The 13,754-nt window shown below is 38.3% G+C and overlaps 1 protein-coding gene across 2 annotated transcripts in view; it reads right to left on the reverse strand.

Moving 5' to 3' along the window:
- LOC145503064 (focadhesin-like) overlaps nucleotides 1-13,754 on the reverse strand; it is a 35,917-nt gene that overhangs the window by 13,270 nt on the left and 8,893 nt on the right. For both annotated transcript variants that reach the window (XM_081482490.1, XM_081482497.1), the window contains exons 7-26: nucleotides 13,130-13,221; nucleotides 12,602-12,689; nucleotides 11,689-11,813; nucleotides 10,963-11,050; nucleotides 10,616-10,851; nucleotides 7,974-8,065; nucleotides 7,687-7,864; nucleotides 7,241-7,345; nucleotides 6,680-6,903; nucleotides 5,990-6,134; nucleotides 5,426-5,560; nucleotides 5,210-5,260; nucleotides 4,819-4,902; nucleotides 4,366-4,531; nucleotides 3,592-3,771; nucleotides 3,131-3,249; nucleotides 2,448-2,540; nucleotides 1,987-2,078; nucleotides 1,414-1,455; nucleotides 147-357 (exon numbers count right to left, since the gene is read on the reverse strand). In XM_081482490.1, the coding sequence (XP_081338616.1) occupies nucleotides 147-357; nucleotides 1,414-1,455; nucleotides 1,987-2,078; nucleotides 2,448-2,540; nucleotides 3,131-3,249; nucleotides 3,592-3,771; nucleotides 4,366-4,531; nucleotides 4,819-4,902; nucleotides 5,210-5,260; nucleotides 5,426-5,560; nucleotides 5,990-6,134; nucleotides 6,680-6,903; nucleotides 7,241-7,345; nucleotides 7,687-7,864; nucleotides 7,974-8,065; nucleotides 10,616-10,851; nucleotides 10,963-11,050; nucleotides 11,689-11,813; nucleotides 12,602-12,689; nucleotides 13,130-13,221 (2,546 nt within the window). The remainder of the gene's footprint in view (nucleotides 1-146; nucleotides 358-1,413; nucleotides 1,456-1,986; nucleotides 2,079-2,447; nucleotides 2,541-3,130; nucleotides 3,250-3,591; nucleotides 3,772-4,365; nucleotides 4,532-4,818; nucleotides 4,903-5,209; nucleotides 5,261-5,425; nucleotides 5,561-5,989; nucleotides 6,135-6,679; nucleotides 6,904-7,240; nucleotides 7,346-7,686; nucleotides 7,865-7,973; nucleotides 8,066-10,615; nucleotides 10,852-10,962; nucleotides 11,051-11,688; nucleotides 11,814-12,601; nucleotides 12,690-13,129; nucleotides 13,222-13,754) is intronic.

Here is a 13,754-nt window from a genome sequence, read left to right on the forward strand (position 1 = left end):
TTTACATAAACCCGGAGAAAAGTTAAAACCTTTAACGCTTCATATTTTGTCAAACGCTCTTTACGGCTTGACTGATATAAGCTGGCCATGATCAACAAAGCACTCGTGTTTCACGACAGCTCATGCAATAACTTACAGTTATTCACCTGTTGACACCAAACCAAAGTAGGACCTTTAGCTTTGTAATTTCCATCCAATACCACCATCAGCGTGTCAGCTACCACGTTCAGCCACTCCGTGTTCCGCTGATATGATTCTGTCGTCCCTGAAGAGCTCTGCTGTTGTACAAATATCGACACGGCTCGTGCCAGGCCTGCTAGAGCAAGCACTGAATTACCCTGTACGGACGGGTTGCCCCTAAACAGGAAGGAAACCAAAACGAGTACGATACTACACTGTTAATAAAACCAGTCAGGCCACTTCTGGTCCGAAGTGGTCCGGTTTCATAAATTAATGCATGGAGTACCCAATCACACATTTAATTTGCAAGGTTTAAATTAGTTATCACACTTTTTCTAGTGCAAGTGATTCGTGTAAGTAAGAAATATAACGTATTGTAAGAAATTAATGTAACATAATGTATTGTAAGTGAGGTAATGTAATGTATTGTAAGTGGCATACGTAAGTAATATAGCATATTGTAAGCAATTCAATAATTTTATGCAAGGTTTTGTAAGTAGGTAATGTCGTATGTAGTAAGTAGAGTACTGTAAGTAGGCAAAGTAAAAAAACATTTTGTAAGTGACAATTGTAAACTCAGAATTTAGCAAAGTATAAGTCGATTTTAGTATTGTGTTTTAAATTATAAGTTTTGTAACGTAAGTATTCTGTAATTGTGATGTAATATAATATACAGAGTAAATAAATTATAAAAAAAAACAGTCAGGGTTACCAACAACACACGCTTATTCCTTCCTATATTTTTGTGGTAACAGGTAATCTGTCGTTACTAGGTTTATATGGAGTAGGAAGGCTACCATCTTCCCCAGGTCATCATTTACCGAGCATCTGTGTGTAAACTCATTGTCCATGCTGACCGACCGAAAAGTTGGCCATCCGGTTTAGTGCATGCTCCTGACGTGTCCATGGTAAACGGATCAAACATGTTCCAAGGCTTTACATTGAAAGGTGGCTTGTGTATGCATAAGCGTGCCTGCGTGCTGAGTATCTGTAGGGGAGGTGTGGGGTGAGAGGAAGTCGACATGACAAAATGAGCCAGCGGAAATCCAACAAAGTGAAACCTGAATTTTTCAAAGCAGACACCCTGGTGACTGTAGCTCGTGTTCGCTTAACAGAGATATCCTCTTAATACAGGTTCGTTTAACAGAAAACATGAGAAGAAACGTTTTTGAGCTGCTGGGGTCGGTGGCCAGCATTTTACAGGGGTAAAAGACATATAGCATGATTTCATACCTTGACGCGGCTTTGAGCTGTTCAGTGATCTGATCTCTTACCCTGAAAATTAACACATGTAAATTCACTGTTACACTTGGGTCGGTCTATTGCCATCGTGTATTTAGTCAAGAAAATTAGAGAATCAACTCCGAAGTAATTTAAAGAGCTGAGATAAGCCCCCTGCGTTAGTGTAGTAAGGAATTGAGGAACCTTTGGTTCGTCGGTTTAAGGAAGAATGGAAAAATGGTGAATTATAGAAACACCACTAACGGAGAGTCCTGAGTAACGCTGGCAGTGGTTTTGTTTTTTCCCATTTCTTTTATTGCTACGATCTCGTCATTCTCCTAGTATCTCCAGTCAAGTCAATCTTGGAAGAAATAAGTCCAAATCTCGTTTGCCTTGATTCATACACATTTTAATTAATATTGGGTGACAGGTTACTCATAGTGAAGTGCTCCTTAAAATGAAGCGTCGGCGGATTGAGTTTTAACAGGTTATCAACAGTCTGTTTGGCTGTGAGAAATCTCAAGGAAACTGCATGACCAGCAATGTGAACCGACACCGCGACAAAGCATCTTCGATATTACTCACCACAACCAAGAATTCATTTGTCTTGTTTTCAGCTCTTCAACATCCTGAATATGTCCATGACTGTGCTGCATCTCTAACTCTGCTTTACGTCCCTACAAGGTGACAACCCTTAAAGCTTACAATTTTAAAGAAATACCAACATTGTAAAGCTGCTATGTACACGGCAATCTTCAACTGTATGTAAGTCACGACCCGTTAATATTAAAACCCTTGGGTCTAAATTAGTATAGTTAGTCGTGTGAATGCCTGTGCAATTAAGAATTTACACTGCTGGTGACGAGGAACTAATTTTCAAATACTAAAAGTCAAATTTGCGTGGTGAGGAATACAACCTAAAAGTCAGTGACAAACTGCAATAACGTTCCTCACTTGACATTTTTTTTCTAATAGAGTTCAACAACTGCAATCTAAGTATATGGCAATGTTTTAGCTTTTCCTTGAGTTGTTCGGAGTGAACGTACCTCTACACACGCATTGTAAGCTCGGTTCATAAACGATAACCAGGCCTGAGGCAGAAGCAAAGTTCTGTGCCATTCAGAAGGTTGAACAGGCACCTGGGAAGGCATAAAGCAATCAATGAGCATAACGGTATCCATAGCCTGTGAACACAGGAACTGACCAAAAACAACAGGCAATATCTATCCGTGTCTACAGACTTGCTGTCATTATCTGTGGATCTTGTCAGAATTTTAATCGCCCTGTACTGTGCAACAAACTCTAATTAACACTCGCGGGTAAACTATCTGTGACGGGATTTTCTATATTAAATAAGTAGTACCTCTAAACAGAAATAACAGGAAAGATCAACGTTCATCCCTTAAGTAAATTTCGAGTTAAAGAGACCTTCTAAGACTTATGATACGTTTCAGATTAGCTGTTAATAGCTGAAAACAAACTAGCCAAGCTTTTAAATTGAATGCTAATTATATTTTGCTTTCCTATGCACATTTTTTATTTTATTTTATTTTATTTTATTAGCTTTGCCTTTATGATACAGAAAAAATATATATATCAATCAATATGTAGAGGTTTGGCAGGGACATCGCAACAGCTAAGTAGCCAATTACTGCGGGCCAGAAATAAAATATGTGTAATATATATTAAACATTCTGCAATAGCCACCACAGTATGTGATCACTGTTACCTCGTGCAGCAGTGAATCTAGCATCTGTCTGTATCTTCGGGCGCAATTCACTAAATATCTTCGGGCACGTTTCCCTTCGACTTGTTCAAAAGGAGGCTCAAAACAAAACAAGAGTCCGGCTGATTAAAAACAGAAACGTTTTATCAATAAAGACCCGCAAAACAACCAACCAAACCAACAAAACACAAACACATCTTTTTTTATCGTTCCTAGCAATAATACCCACATGGGTCCAGCTCATCTCTTGAACGTAACGCTTTTTTAAACAAGCCTCTCCTCTCTACTAAGACTCCTACCCCATGCCCCTTCACAAGATGGTAAGGAGTGGCATCCGCTGACCACAATTTCATGTCACTTTTTCAATTCGTTGTTTTTGTTGTGCAGGAAACGTGGAAATTGTCCTACACGTATCTTGTCAGAGATGTTTTCAGCGCTTGTTTTTATCTTAATACCGTTTTTACCTGCAAGTCCTTGATTTAGTCCTGGTGACTTGGACTTGTCATACTGACTTGTTAGGAATTCTGGGATGGATAGCATGTTCCTGTCATGGGATGATGTACCATGTGATACGGTGTGAGCCAGGCCTCTTGGCAGAGATGCAGCTTCCATTCTAATCATGTTAGTCAAGAGCTTCTGAAAACCTGCATTTGAACAATCATAGAAAACTATAAATATGACGACAAAATACTTTCTACAGCAGCTGTATGTCCCAGAAAGTCAATCACTGTAATACACTATGTAAGGCCAAGAAAAAAATACCAAACGTGTTCAGTTTGCAAGGCTTGTGTTGGTGCCCTCGAAACATCCCAGAATGGAGCCATGTATCTAACAAGTAAAACAAAACCTTAATTCATGAATGCGTGCTTACAATGGTACAAATGACAATTCCTCGGCTGATCTCAAGAAGGTATTCAAACAGGGGAAGTTGAATAGTTTATGGATCAGCGATGTGACTATTCCCCCGAGGGCATTTCATCAGAAGCATATCAAGAGTTAACACATGACGATACACTCATAGTTTTTATGACATGTTAAACACCCTCAGCTTAGCTCAGCTGTAAGTCTTAACAATTTTAGGACCCAAGGAACAATTGCTACGAAAATACATTTCGTCTCGTAACAGTCATGACCGTTTTATGTGGAATGGACAAAGCCTGAAAGCACGGAGCAAGTGCCCTTGGAATGGTCTCGGAGGTTGAACTGTATGAAAATGAATGAAGACTGAAAAGCTAGACCTGGAAGTACATCTTGGTTAAGCATCTGCAAGAGTTCAACATAAGTCGTCCCTGGTGGTGTTGAGTTATCAATAGATTCCAGTACAGCAGCTTCATCTTCAGTCTCATCACTGTCATCACTCCGTTTCTTGGAGGCCAGCAGCTTTTCTTTCAATGGATGATAGATCTGTGTGTAGAATGCATATACGTATGCTTTTTAAGTGCTCGTTTGACTACAGATGTCAGCAAAAAAGTAGTGACGATTATCAGGTATTACTGTCCACACCAAACTGACATAAAGCGAAGGTTGCCTTCTTTAGAATGTTTAAAACTGTTGTTAAGTGATTACCACTGACACTAAAAGTGTATCCCGCCAACAATTACGTTGAATAGATTTGATTTCCAGCATGAACGTTTTAAAGAGAAACACACCGGAGACTTGAATACATAATCACCGGCTATACACTATTGTACCTTTTCCGGTAGATGAATAAGCTTGAAATCAGATGGATCAAACATCGACAACGCTGTGAAGGCAGCACAAGCCACAAGCGACTCCTGAAGGTAAGAGAATGAAACATGGGGAAAATATATGTATCATAAATGGGCACATACTGACTACACTGTTAAATAGTGGGACAGTCATAAAAATTGGTTTTTATTTGTTTGTTGATTGGGTCTTCGCCCTCATCAACTATCACCTTAGAAAAATCTTAAATCTTAAATCTTAAACTCATAATCTAATTGTTACTTAGATTGAGTTACCAGACCAGTGGTGTTCTCACTAATTCTCTAAGCAGTCAATTTGCTGCTTTAATAAACAAGAAACAGAGAGTACAAATATCACAATTTATTATTGACATACCTGGTGTTGGGTCAAGGACCACAGGAAGGAAAGTGCTTGATTCTTGAAATCCTAATGCCAATAATTGTGATATCAGATTAACGCGCAGTGTAACTCGAGTCTAAAATGCGACTATATACTGTAACAGTCCATAATTCATGTAGTAAGCCTGTTTTTTGTTGCTGTTGTTTTTCTTTTTTGTCTTTTTTGAGAAACAAGTGGAATAACCATACGTACCCGATAGTCTGAAGAGTTAGCAGCCAGGTTGGGTACAACACTGAACAACTGACATAAACTGCTCAGAACCTGAGGCCGCTTGTCCAGACTAAGTTTCACTGAAAGAACTTTCCATGCTGTGCACAGGTCCACAACCTAATAAAAGACCGTTTATGATATCAACAGGGAAAAGCTCAGTTAGTTTCTGGTAACAAAGATGATGGAAAACCAAGTAAATATCTACCAAGACTAGAGTAGGTGCCGCTTATTCTATTTTCCCGCGCGATTTTTATCACGACATTCGAAATTCACGTAATTGTCATGATTTGCCTCAAAGTGCGGTGGTAAAGCAAAACATCACTTCACAATATTGAACGGACCGATTAATCTCAAAACAATCCCAAAAGAAAAGGAAAACCTTTTTGAGGATATGCATGTAGACTCTCAACAAGTCGGCGTTGTCTTTGGTGTTTGATAGAAAGTGCACGGATGTTAAGACTTTACATGGTGTGTAAGTTTGTCTTAATCCAAGCTAATCGCAAGGGTTGGCATGTGTTCGTGTTCTTCAACGTTGACCACACATACCTCAGCTTTACAAAGTTCCTCCAAAGCTTGCAATGCCAATGATACTGCTACTACAGACGAATGGTTTTCAGTCTCCCCAGGTTTTGTGTTTTCATCCAGCAGTTTGGACAGCAGGCTCAACAGATCTGCACCATGCTGAGAGGGTCTGTGGTTTGTAAGGAACACAGTTGAAAGCTGTTAAGAAAACGCCTCGCAAAACGGCAATACAAGCAGTTACTCAGCAAGGAGGGTATGCTTGTCTCCAAATTCCTACCATTTCGTCATACAGTGTAAGAGTGCGCACAGAGACAAGACATATCTGCTTTCTTACACCTGCCAAAGCTAGCACAGAACCATTCAAAGAACATACCACGGACATCCCAGGCTGTAACGAGCTTATATTGTAAAAGCCAGGAATGATTTGGAACACATTGACAACATAGAAACGCTTCTACTTTTAAGATTTTTTCATCATAAAGCTCAGGTGTGCTTTCTTTACAGTGCGACTATTTGAACTGAACCATTTTGTTGTAGAAGTACTGTTTGTATCCTTAACGTTATTAGTTGACATCCTTGAGGCTCTGTTCTCAATTAACGGTTTGATTGGTTAACTTTGTTCCAAGTGGCCCAGCTTGATTAGGTTATTAAACTATAATTTGTGTTTGGAAATTAATTACAGTTAGGGAGGCATGAACAGGACTGATGCTGTACCTTAGTTTGCAGATCTCTAATAAACAGGCTGCTTTGGCCATCTGTATGTCCAAGTTTAATTCCACTTCCACATTAGTGTCAACTGAGTTAAGTGCTCGCTGAAGATGTGGAAAGACACGATTTTGTACCTGCCACAACTTGCACATCAATCTCAGAGACACGGGCTTTAGAGAAGGAGACTGTCCTATAGTCTGAATCGTGCGTAACACAGGGCCTATACAAAACTACAAACAAGAAGAAGCAATATAGTGAGATGGAAATAGTGGCATAGTCTCGTTCGTCCACGTAGTCTATTCTATCTCAATGTCGTTTACCATAGGGGCACTGATTGGAAGAGGCCAGTTACTGGATGAGTGGCGCTATACGGAATCATAACGGCACACAGTCATACATTGCGTAATGAAGACCAGTATTAAGCAGACTAATGCTATATCGTGCAACAAACATAATAGCTGTACAGAAAAAGTAATATTGAATAATTCATGATTATCCATTAGAGACATCACGTGAGTGTAGCTAAAGTTCAAAAAAAGGTATTATAACTATCCACCTGTATTGTACCTTGTGTGTGGCGAGTTGTGGTATGGTATAAAGAACCTGCTGCTTCACTTCAGGAAGATCTTCTTTGCCAAGTTTGTACAGCAACAAGGGCAGGAAATAAAGAGCCTGAAACGATAAATAAATTCTTATATAGACTGTATTAACTAAATAAATACCATAAGCCCTATGTCTCACCGCTAGTCATCTTACAATGGTACGGTTTCTAGATCAGTGTTTTTGATACTGCTCAGTGCACACTTTGATGATTTTTTTAACGTAATAATCTAATGTAAGAGAATTGATCCACTTGGCAAGCACATTTTCATTCATGTTACTCAATGTCACAGTGAAATGTAACCGGCACCTTTTAATGTGATTTCTAGAGGTCAACATCGATTAATTAGTAAAAAATATAAACACACATATAAAACTGTAAATGACTCCACTAACTGACTCAAACTCAGTACCTGTGACGGATCAGTCTTGGCAAGAACTGGAAAAACCTTCAAGGTTTCCATGACAATGAATCCTTCTGCAGTCACCAATAAAGCTGACAACAGTAGTGTTACATGACTCAGCACTTGACGTTGTGAAGGAAGTGAGCTTTGCAAACTGTTAAGCCAGTTCTTAGCTGTTTCATTGTTTCTAGGGATGTGACAAAACTATGTAAGGTTTTATCAGGCACTGCCAAATGCAATATGACTGACTCAAAGAAATATCTAGGACTGATACCATGCATTTACAACCTAATTACCTAATTAATAACATCATTTCCTGAGAGCAGGCAGTCATTTGTCTGATAGATTGACTGAGAACTGAGGAGGAATAGTCAACCATCCCAGCACTCTGAAAAGTAATAAACAAAATCAAATATACTTTGATTGCTGCGATCTCTGGACATTGATTATTTGACTTAAATATGTGTTCGTACAGATCAGATATATTTAAGTCAAATAATAAAATTAAATACCTTGACTAAAAACTGACAGACAACAGCAAAAGGAAACAAAGAATACTTGTGTGCATTGTTGTCTAGTAAACAAGTGAAGTTACTTCCTACTAACAATGCTGCAATGCACAGCAACAAATTTGCTAAAAACTAATGAATGCTCGGTACATGGGATTTACATTGTGGTTCTAGTCATAATCATTTGCTGTGAGCATAACAAGGCTGAAACAGTTGTGACAGCCAGGATTTTATTCTTTTCCAAAGGATATCAGTTTGAACACAGATAATTAACCAACCTGCTGGGGTTTTCTAGCTATCATTGCAGTGATTATTACACATTGTAGTCACCATCTGTCTTCTCATTGGCTATAAGCCTACAGTTAATTCTGGCAAACAGTGCAACCTACAGATTATTCACTAATCTGCTACCAGATTAGTGAATAATCCAAAGGTTGCATGTGCAATGCATGATTTCCAAGAGCAATGTCAAGTTCATGTAAGAACATGGCTTGACGAAAATAAACTGTGTTCGGTGTGATAATGCGTTTGTCGTTATTTTCTTTAAAACAATGTATAATAAAACAATTATGAGATTCGGTTTTTGTGATATCCAAAATAATCAAGGTCTTGGTTAGTGTTATCAGCCTCAGCCTTCGGCTGATAACACTTACCTCAACCTTGATTATTCCAGATATCACAAAAACCTCATCCAATAATAATTGCTTATTATTTACAGCCCTTCCCATGCAATATTATCCTCAAACCAGACCCCAAATGTGTCCCATCAGTTATGAACAGATGCTCAGCATCACTGTAAAACAAAACCTGTCCAAGTAGAGTAATAGCTTCTGGCCATACATACAGAGAGCCAGGAACCACTGTACAATAATTGACAAATGGGTTCAAGGCTGTTGCCTAAGGAAATTTTTAAGGAGCCCTTTGGGCTCCTAACTTTAAAAGTTAGGAGCCCAAGCCACTTTTTTAGGAGCCCAGAATAAATTTGCCGTGGTCAGTCCGGGGGGTTGGCGAGACTGGGGAAGACAGGGGGGGGAGTGAATTTGGAAATTTAGGGGAGGGGTCCAGAGGCAGAGATTTTCCATGAGACACTAATATGGTTTATTTTATCAATCAGATTTTTGAAATAAGGTGTTCAGCAAAGTGGTCAGGTCATGACTGAGAAAGAATACTTTTTGTGGTCAAACAAATTCAATAATCGGTGTATCCATGCAAGTGCTGCAGCTTTTTTTACAAAAATTTATATTGCCTCTTTCGTTTTTGAGTTTAGCAATTCTAAACAAATCATGAAATGCAAGCTGCAAATGAAAACAAATGAAGATGAAATAGGCATTTGGGGTGTTTGAATTTGGCCTCACTGAAATGTACTTTCCTTCCCTGGGCTTCAGGGACATAAGTATAAACAAAAGGTGCCTGTTTTAGGCAGCATTACCACATTATATTGGCTGCTTCTTTGGAGAAAATATATTCTCGAATATTGGGCGGAGCCACAACAATTCGTTTGATGATTTAAAATATAAAACCCTGGTATGCAAAAAGAATTGCAATGATGTTTTCTTTTTGCTGGCTTGTAGCTACTTGCATATTTCAACTTTTAAGTCATAAATATCCTTTCAGAAACTACAGAAATTCATTCAGTACAGCTACGGTAAGTGAAGTTTTCCAAAGTATCAGCCAAAAATAAAGAGCCCAAGAATTAATCCTTATTCAATTGTTAATATAATGTCTGCAGCAGCATCACTCCGATTCCAAAAATATTTGTTATCAAAGTAGTTATTTTGCAACTGGAATCAGTTGGGCATCAACAGAGACACAAACCATTGGCATACATGACAGGCATTTATTCAATACTGAGCTTGCAATGCATTGTAGGGCGATTTTCAAATATGGCTGTTTTCGGTTGTTTTGTGAGCGGAGAGAGACTTTGTTGCCGTGCTTTGGTCCATACTTCTCGTGTTAAAAGCAAAACAGGACCAGAGTAGCTGTTGTTTTCTGTTTAATTTATTGTGTGAATGGTTTTTTGGCCGATTTCATTAGAAGATTGAAGTCACTGAACAGATTAGGTGGGAATGAAAACTCCATGTTTAGGCGCCCACTCGGGCTCCTTGAACAAAACTTTAGTCGTCCGCACTCGTAACTTAGGCGCCTCAGGCGACCGGGCGCCCGTTAGGCAGCAGCCTTGGGGTTGATCATGTTCCTGATTTCGCCAGAAGTCTTGACTCCTGGTGCCAAACAAAATGATCACAGCCTCTGGAAACCATATTGCCTGGCAGCTTATATACAATACAAATGTAACATTCTGTGAAAAACCATTGCTAATATATCATGGCTCAGAATCTTAAATACCTAGACAGCATTTCAGCCCCTCTAATTCATTCTTACATTGCAGGGTTGTCACTTGATAGACAACCTCTGATCCTATCAATACTAACCACACTTTCTTGTTGTTTTACAACAGGAAGGACATGGACCTCCACATGTCTCAAGATCTGCAGAGCTACACCACCTACAGACTCACTACTGGATATCCAAGGACTAAATGTCTGCTGCTGTCTGGGTGGGGAAGTAATGATCTGGAGTATTGGTAGTACAAGGAACAGGTGATTGACAAGGAGAGGAAGACAGTCAGCAGAACATTCTGGTAATTGAGACTGTATTACAGACAAACCTAGAAAGATGAAAAAAAACAACAAACAAACTCAGGTTGGCAGGTGCCTGTAATAATGATTAACATTATTAGCCTCTTAGTTATAGTGTAGAACATTTCATCAGTACTTACAGAGCTGTAAAATATGCAGATGGTAGTCCTCTGGTGATTTCAGGAGAAGTCTGCTTAAGGTCGGAATGACACATAACTGGGAAAACACCTTAATCAAAGCCAAATCAAATGTAGATTAGTTTTAATTAGAATTGTACAAATGCACAGATCTAGCATTTTATTACATTGGTTGATTTCATTCACTTTACAAAACATGCACACTGCCTAGTTAAATTGATTAAATTCCCTGTGCCTGAGTCTCTAAGAAGTTAATTGCCATATATAATTATGTATGTATGTAATTAAGTACAAAGCAGGAGTTGCTATTGCTGCTATCTGTCATTACATGTACTCTTCTTATAACTGTGTAGTCATGCAATTTCTAAAACCCCACCCTAGGATTTTCTAGAGTCATGTTTCAGCCAACTGTCTTGATTTTAGTTATTGATGTGTAACGCTTTACATCAAAGCAGAAACAAAATAATATTGTTGTTAACAGGAAAGATGGCCTGGCCAACAACAACAACTCTAAGTTTGACTCATTAATCAAAAAAAGTTGGGCAAGAGATGCAGGCAGTGGTCTTTCAGTACATTTGCATGACACAAAACTAGTTAAATAGATGAATTTTCTTTTAATTGCAATCTTCATCAACTCACATGTAATTATCGTATGTTTCCTTTTCTTACGGTAGAAAATTCAGACCCAGATTTTAAATAAGGTCATGTAACATAATATTCAGTATATACCTGTGGGCTATGATTTTGAATTGTTTGTAATAACATAATGGATGTTGTCATGTCACAACCATGGGGCAGACTCTCACAGCACAGAGATAATAAATGATTCACCATCAGCTCCAAATGTTTTACACCTACCAGATAAAACAAAGATTCATGGGCATGTGAAAGCTAACCTGCAGTCTGCATTCTAGAGCACTTATCACTGGAATAATATACATGGGTTATTGACCAAGCATGAGGTCAAGATGGCTGGATATTGGCCAAGTTCTTTTTTTTTTGCATTTTTATGGACCAAGGCAGATCGAGGACCACAAACTCCCAAAAAAGAACAAGGCCAATATCAAGCCATCTTGACTGAACAAGCTTGGTCAATAAAGGATTTATTGCTTGGCTTTCGGGGAAATTTTTCTTACGGGATTCAGTGGGTAGTCCCGAGCAGGCAAGATAGCACTTCCCACTTGGGTAGCCAATCACAGAGCAGGATTTGGTTCATCTTGCCCGCTCATGGAGCTAGCCATATAATAAGAGTTATTCTTGATAGTACCTACAGTGAATTCCCTAATTTTTTTGTTCCTGCTGACAAAAAATGACCACATGTGATTTTTGGAAATTTCTGATTACTTTCCGCAAATTTTTGCTCTCTTAGCAAAATGATGTTACCGAGAAGTTGCCCTTGACTTTTGGAATCCCTTATTTTTAAAAACAATTTCCATTTTCGTACAGTAGGTGGTTTGAAATACTAGGATTCAGCTACACTTGTACTCATTTTTGGCCGTGAAAGTCAACTTGTCAATGTTCTGGTAATTGCTAATATTAAAACTTTACAAATTAATATTGATATTATTTACTTAAGGTACTTAATAAGTACAGTATTTAATAAGTTTGCACAGAGCTACAGCTGTAACCTAGCTAGCCATACCATTATTGTAGTCATCTTTGCGTTCCAGTAGCCATTGAGCAATAGTATGTACAAAGAAGGTGGTTTGACTCAATGATTTCCTATCAACCTAAGAACAACAAAATAACTCAATAATTAATGGGTTACAGTTACTTGCACATTGTACTACAGTTATCTAAAGGACAAGAAAATTGCAGAAAAATATCATTAAATGCTCATAACTTTTCATAAAGAAAGTTTCTTGCAATATACATGTAATAATGAAATTAATTTTCCTCCATCTCAAGACTGATTCTATCAAAATGATCAAATGAATTTAAGTCATACATGTACAGGTGTAGTATGCTTAGCTCTAACAAATTACTGTTGTGATTGAATCAAGGATTGCACAGTGGTTATTGTGGTAGGTGAGCAGGTATGACAAGGAACAACTTACAGCTTATTCTAGAGAGACAAAAGAACAACAGGTAGGTTCTAGGTAGCAACATGTTTAGTAAAGTCAAATGCAAAGTTTCAGAGTTATAAAGACCCTGACTGAATATTACTGACCTGGAGGCAAGGCACAACAGACATCAAAAAATCTACAATATCATCAGCCAGCAACTTTCTGTCAGCTTTTGTTTTTTGGTTGTCATCTTTTCCTTGATACAAATAAAAAATAATGACTGTAGTTTAATTTTGCCTCTGGTATAAATTATCGTTTTAATTTATAGTACTTACAAAATTATTAATTTGGTACAACACTTTTTCAATCTTACAACTGGCCTTAAAATAACCATTTGACTGCTTTAATTAGTTGCAGCTGTTTGTTATGGTTAAGATTAGTTTTACTGTGTCCATGAAATAGACGTTAGCTTCTCATGGTCAGTGATTTGTCACTTTATAACATCAATGGCATCAGACCCATGCTTTTTAAACAATCTCTAACAATCTACAATCATGGACAATTTGTGTTGGAAAATGCCAAAATCATGAAATCACAATCATAATACCTACAGAATGAACGTCAACAACCCCACTCCCCCATTCAATGTTGGAAAATGGTAAAATGCAAACTTGTGTTAGATGACAGTGCTTTGTCAACATTGCTCAGGGGTGGGGAGGGGCAAAATGTGTATAGAGTGATTTTTTTCAAACCCTTGTGACCAAGGTTGTCTGAGGGTGGGAACTATGT

The sequence above is a fragment of the Orbicella franksi genome, chromosome 1 (assembly GCF_964199315.1).
Source record: "Orbicella franksi chromosome 1, jaOrbFran1.1, whole genome shotgun sequence".
Classification (NCBI taxonomy): Eukaryota; Metazoa; Cnidaria; class Anthozoa; order Scleractinia; family Merulinidae; genus Orbicella; species Orbicella franksi.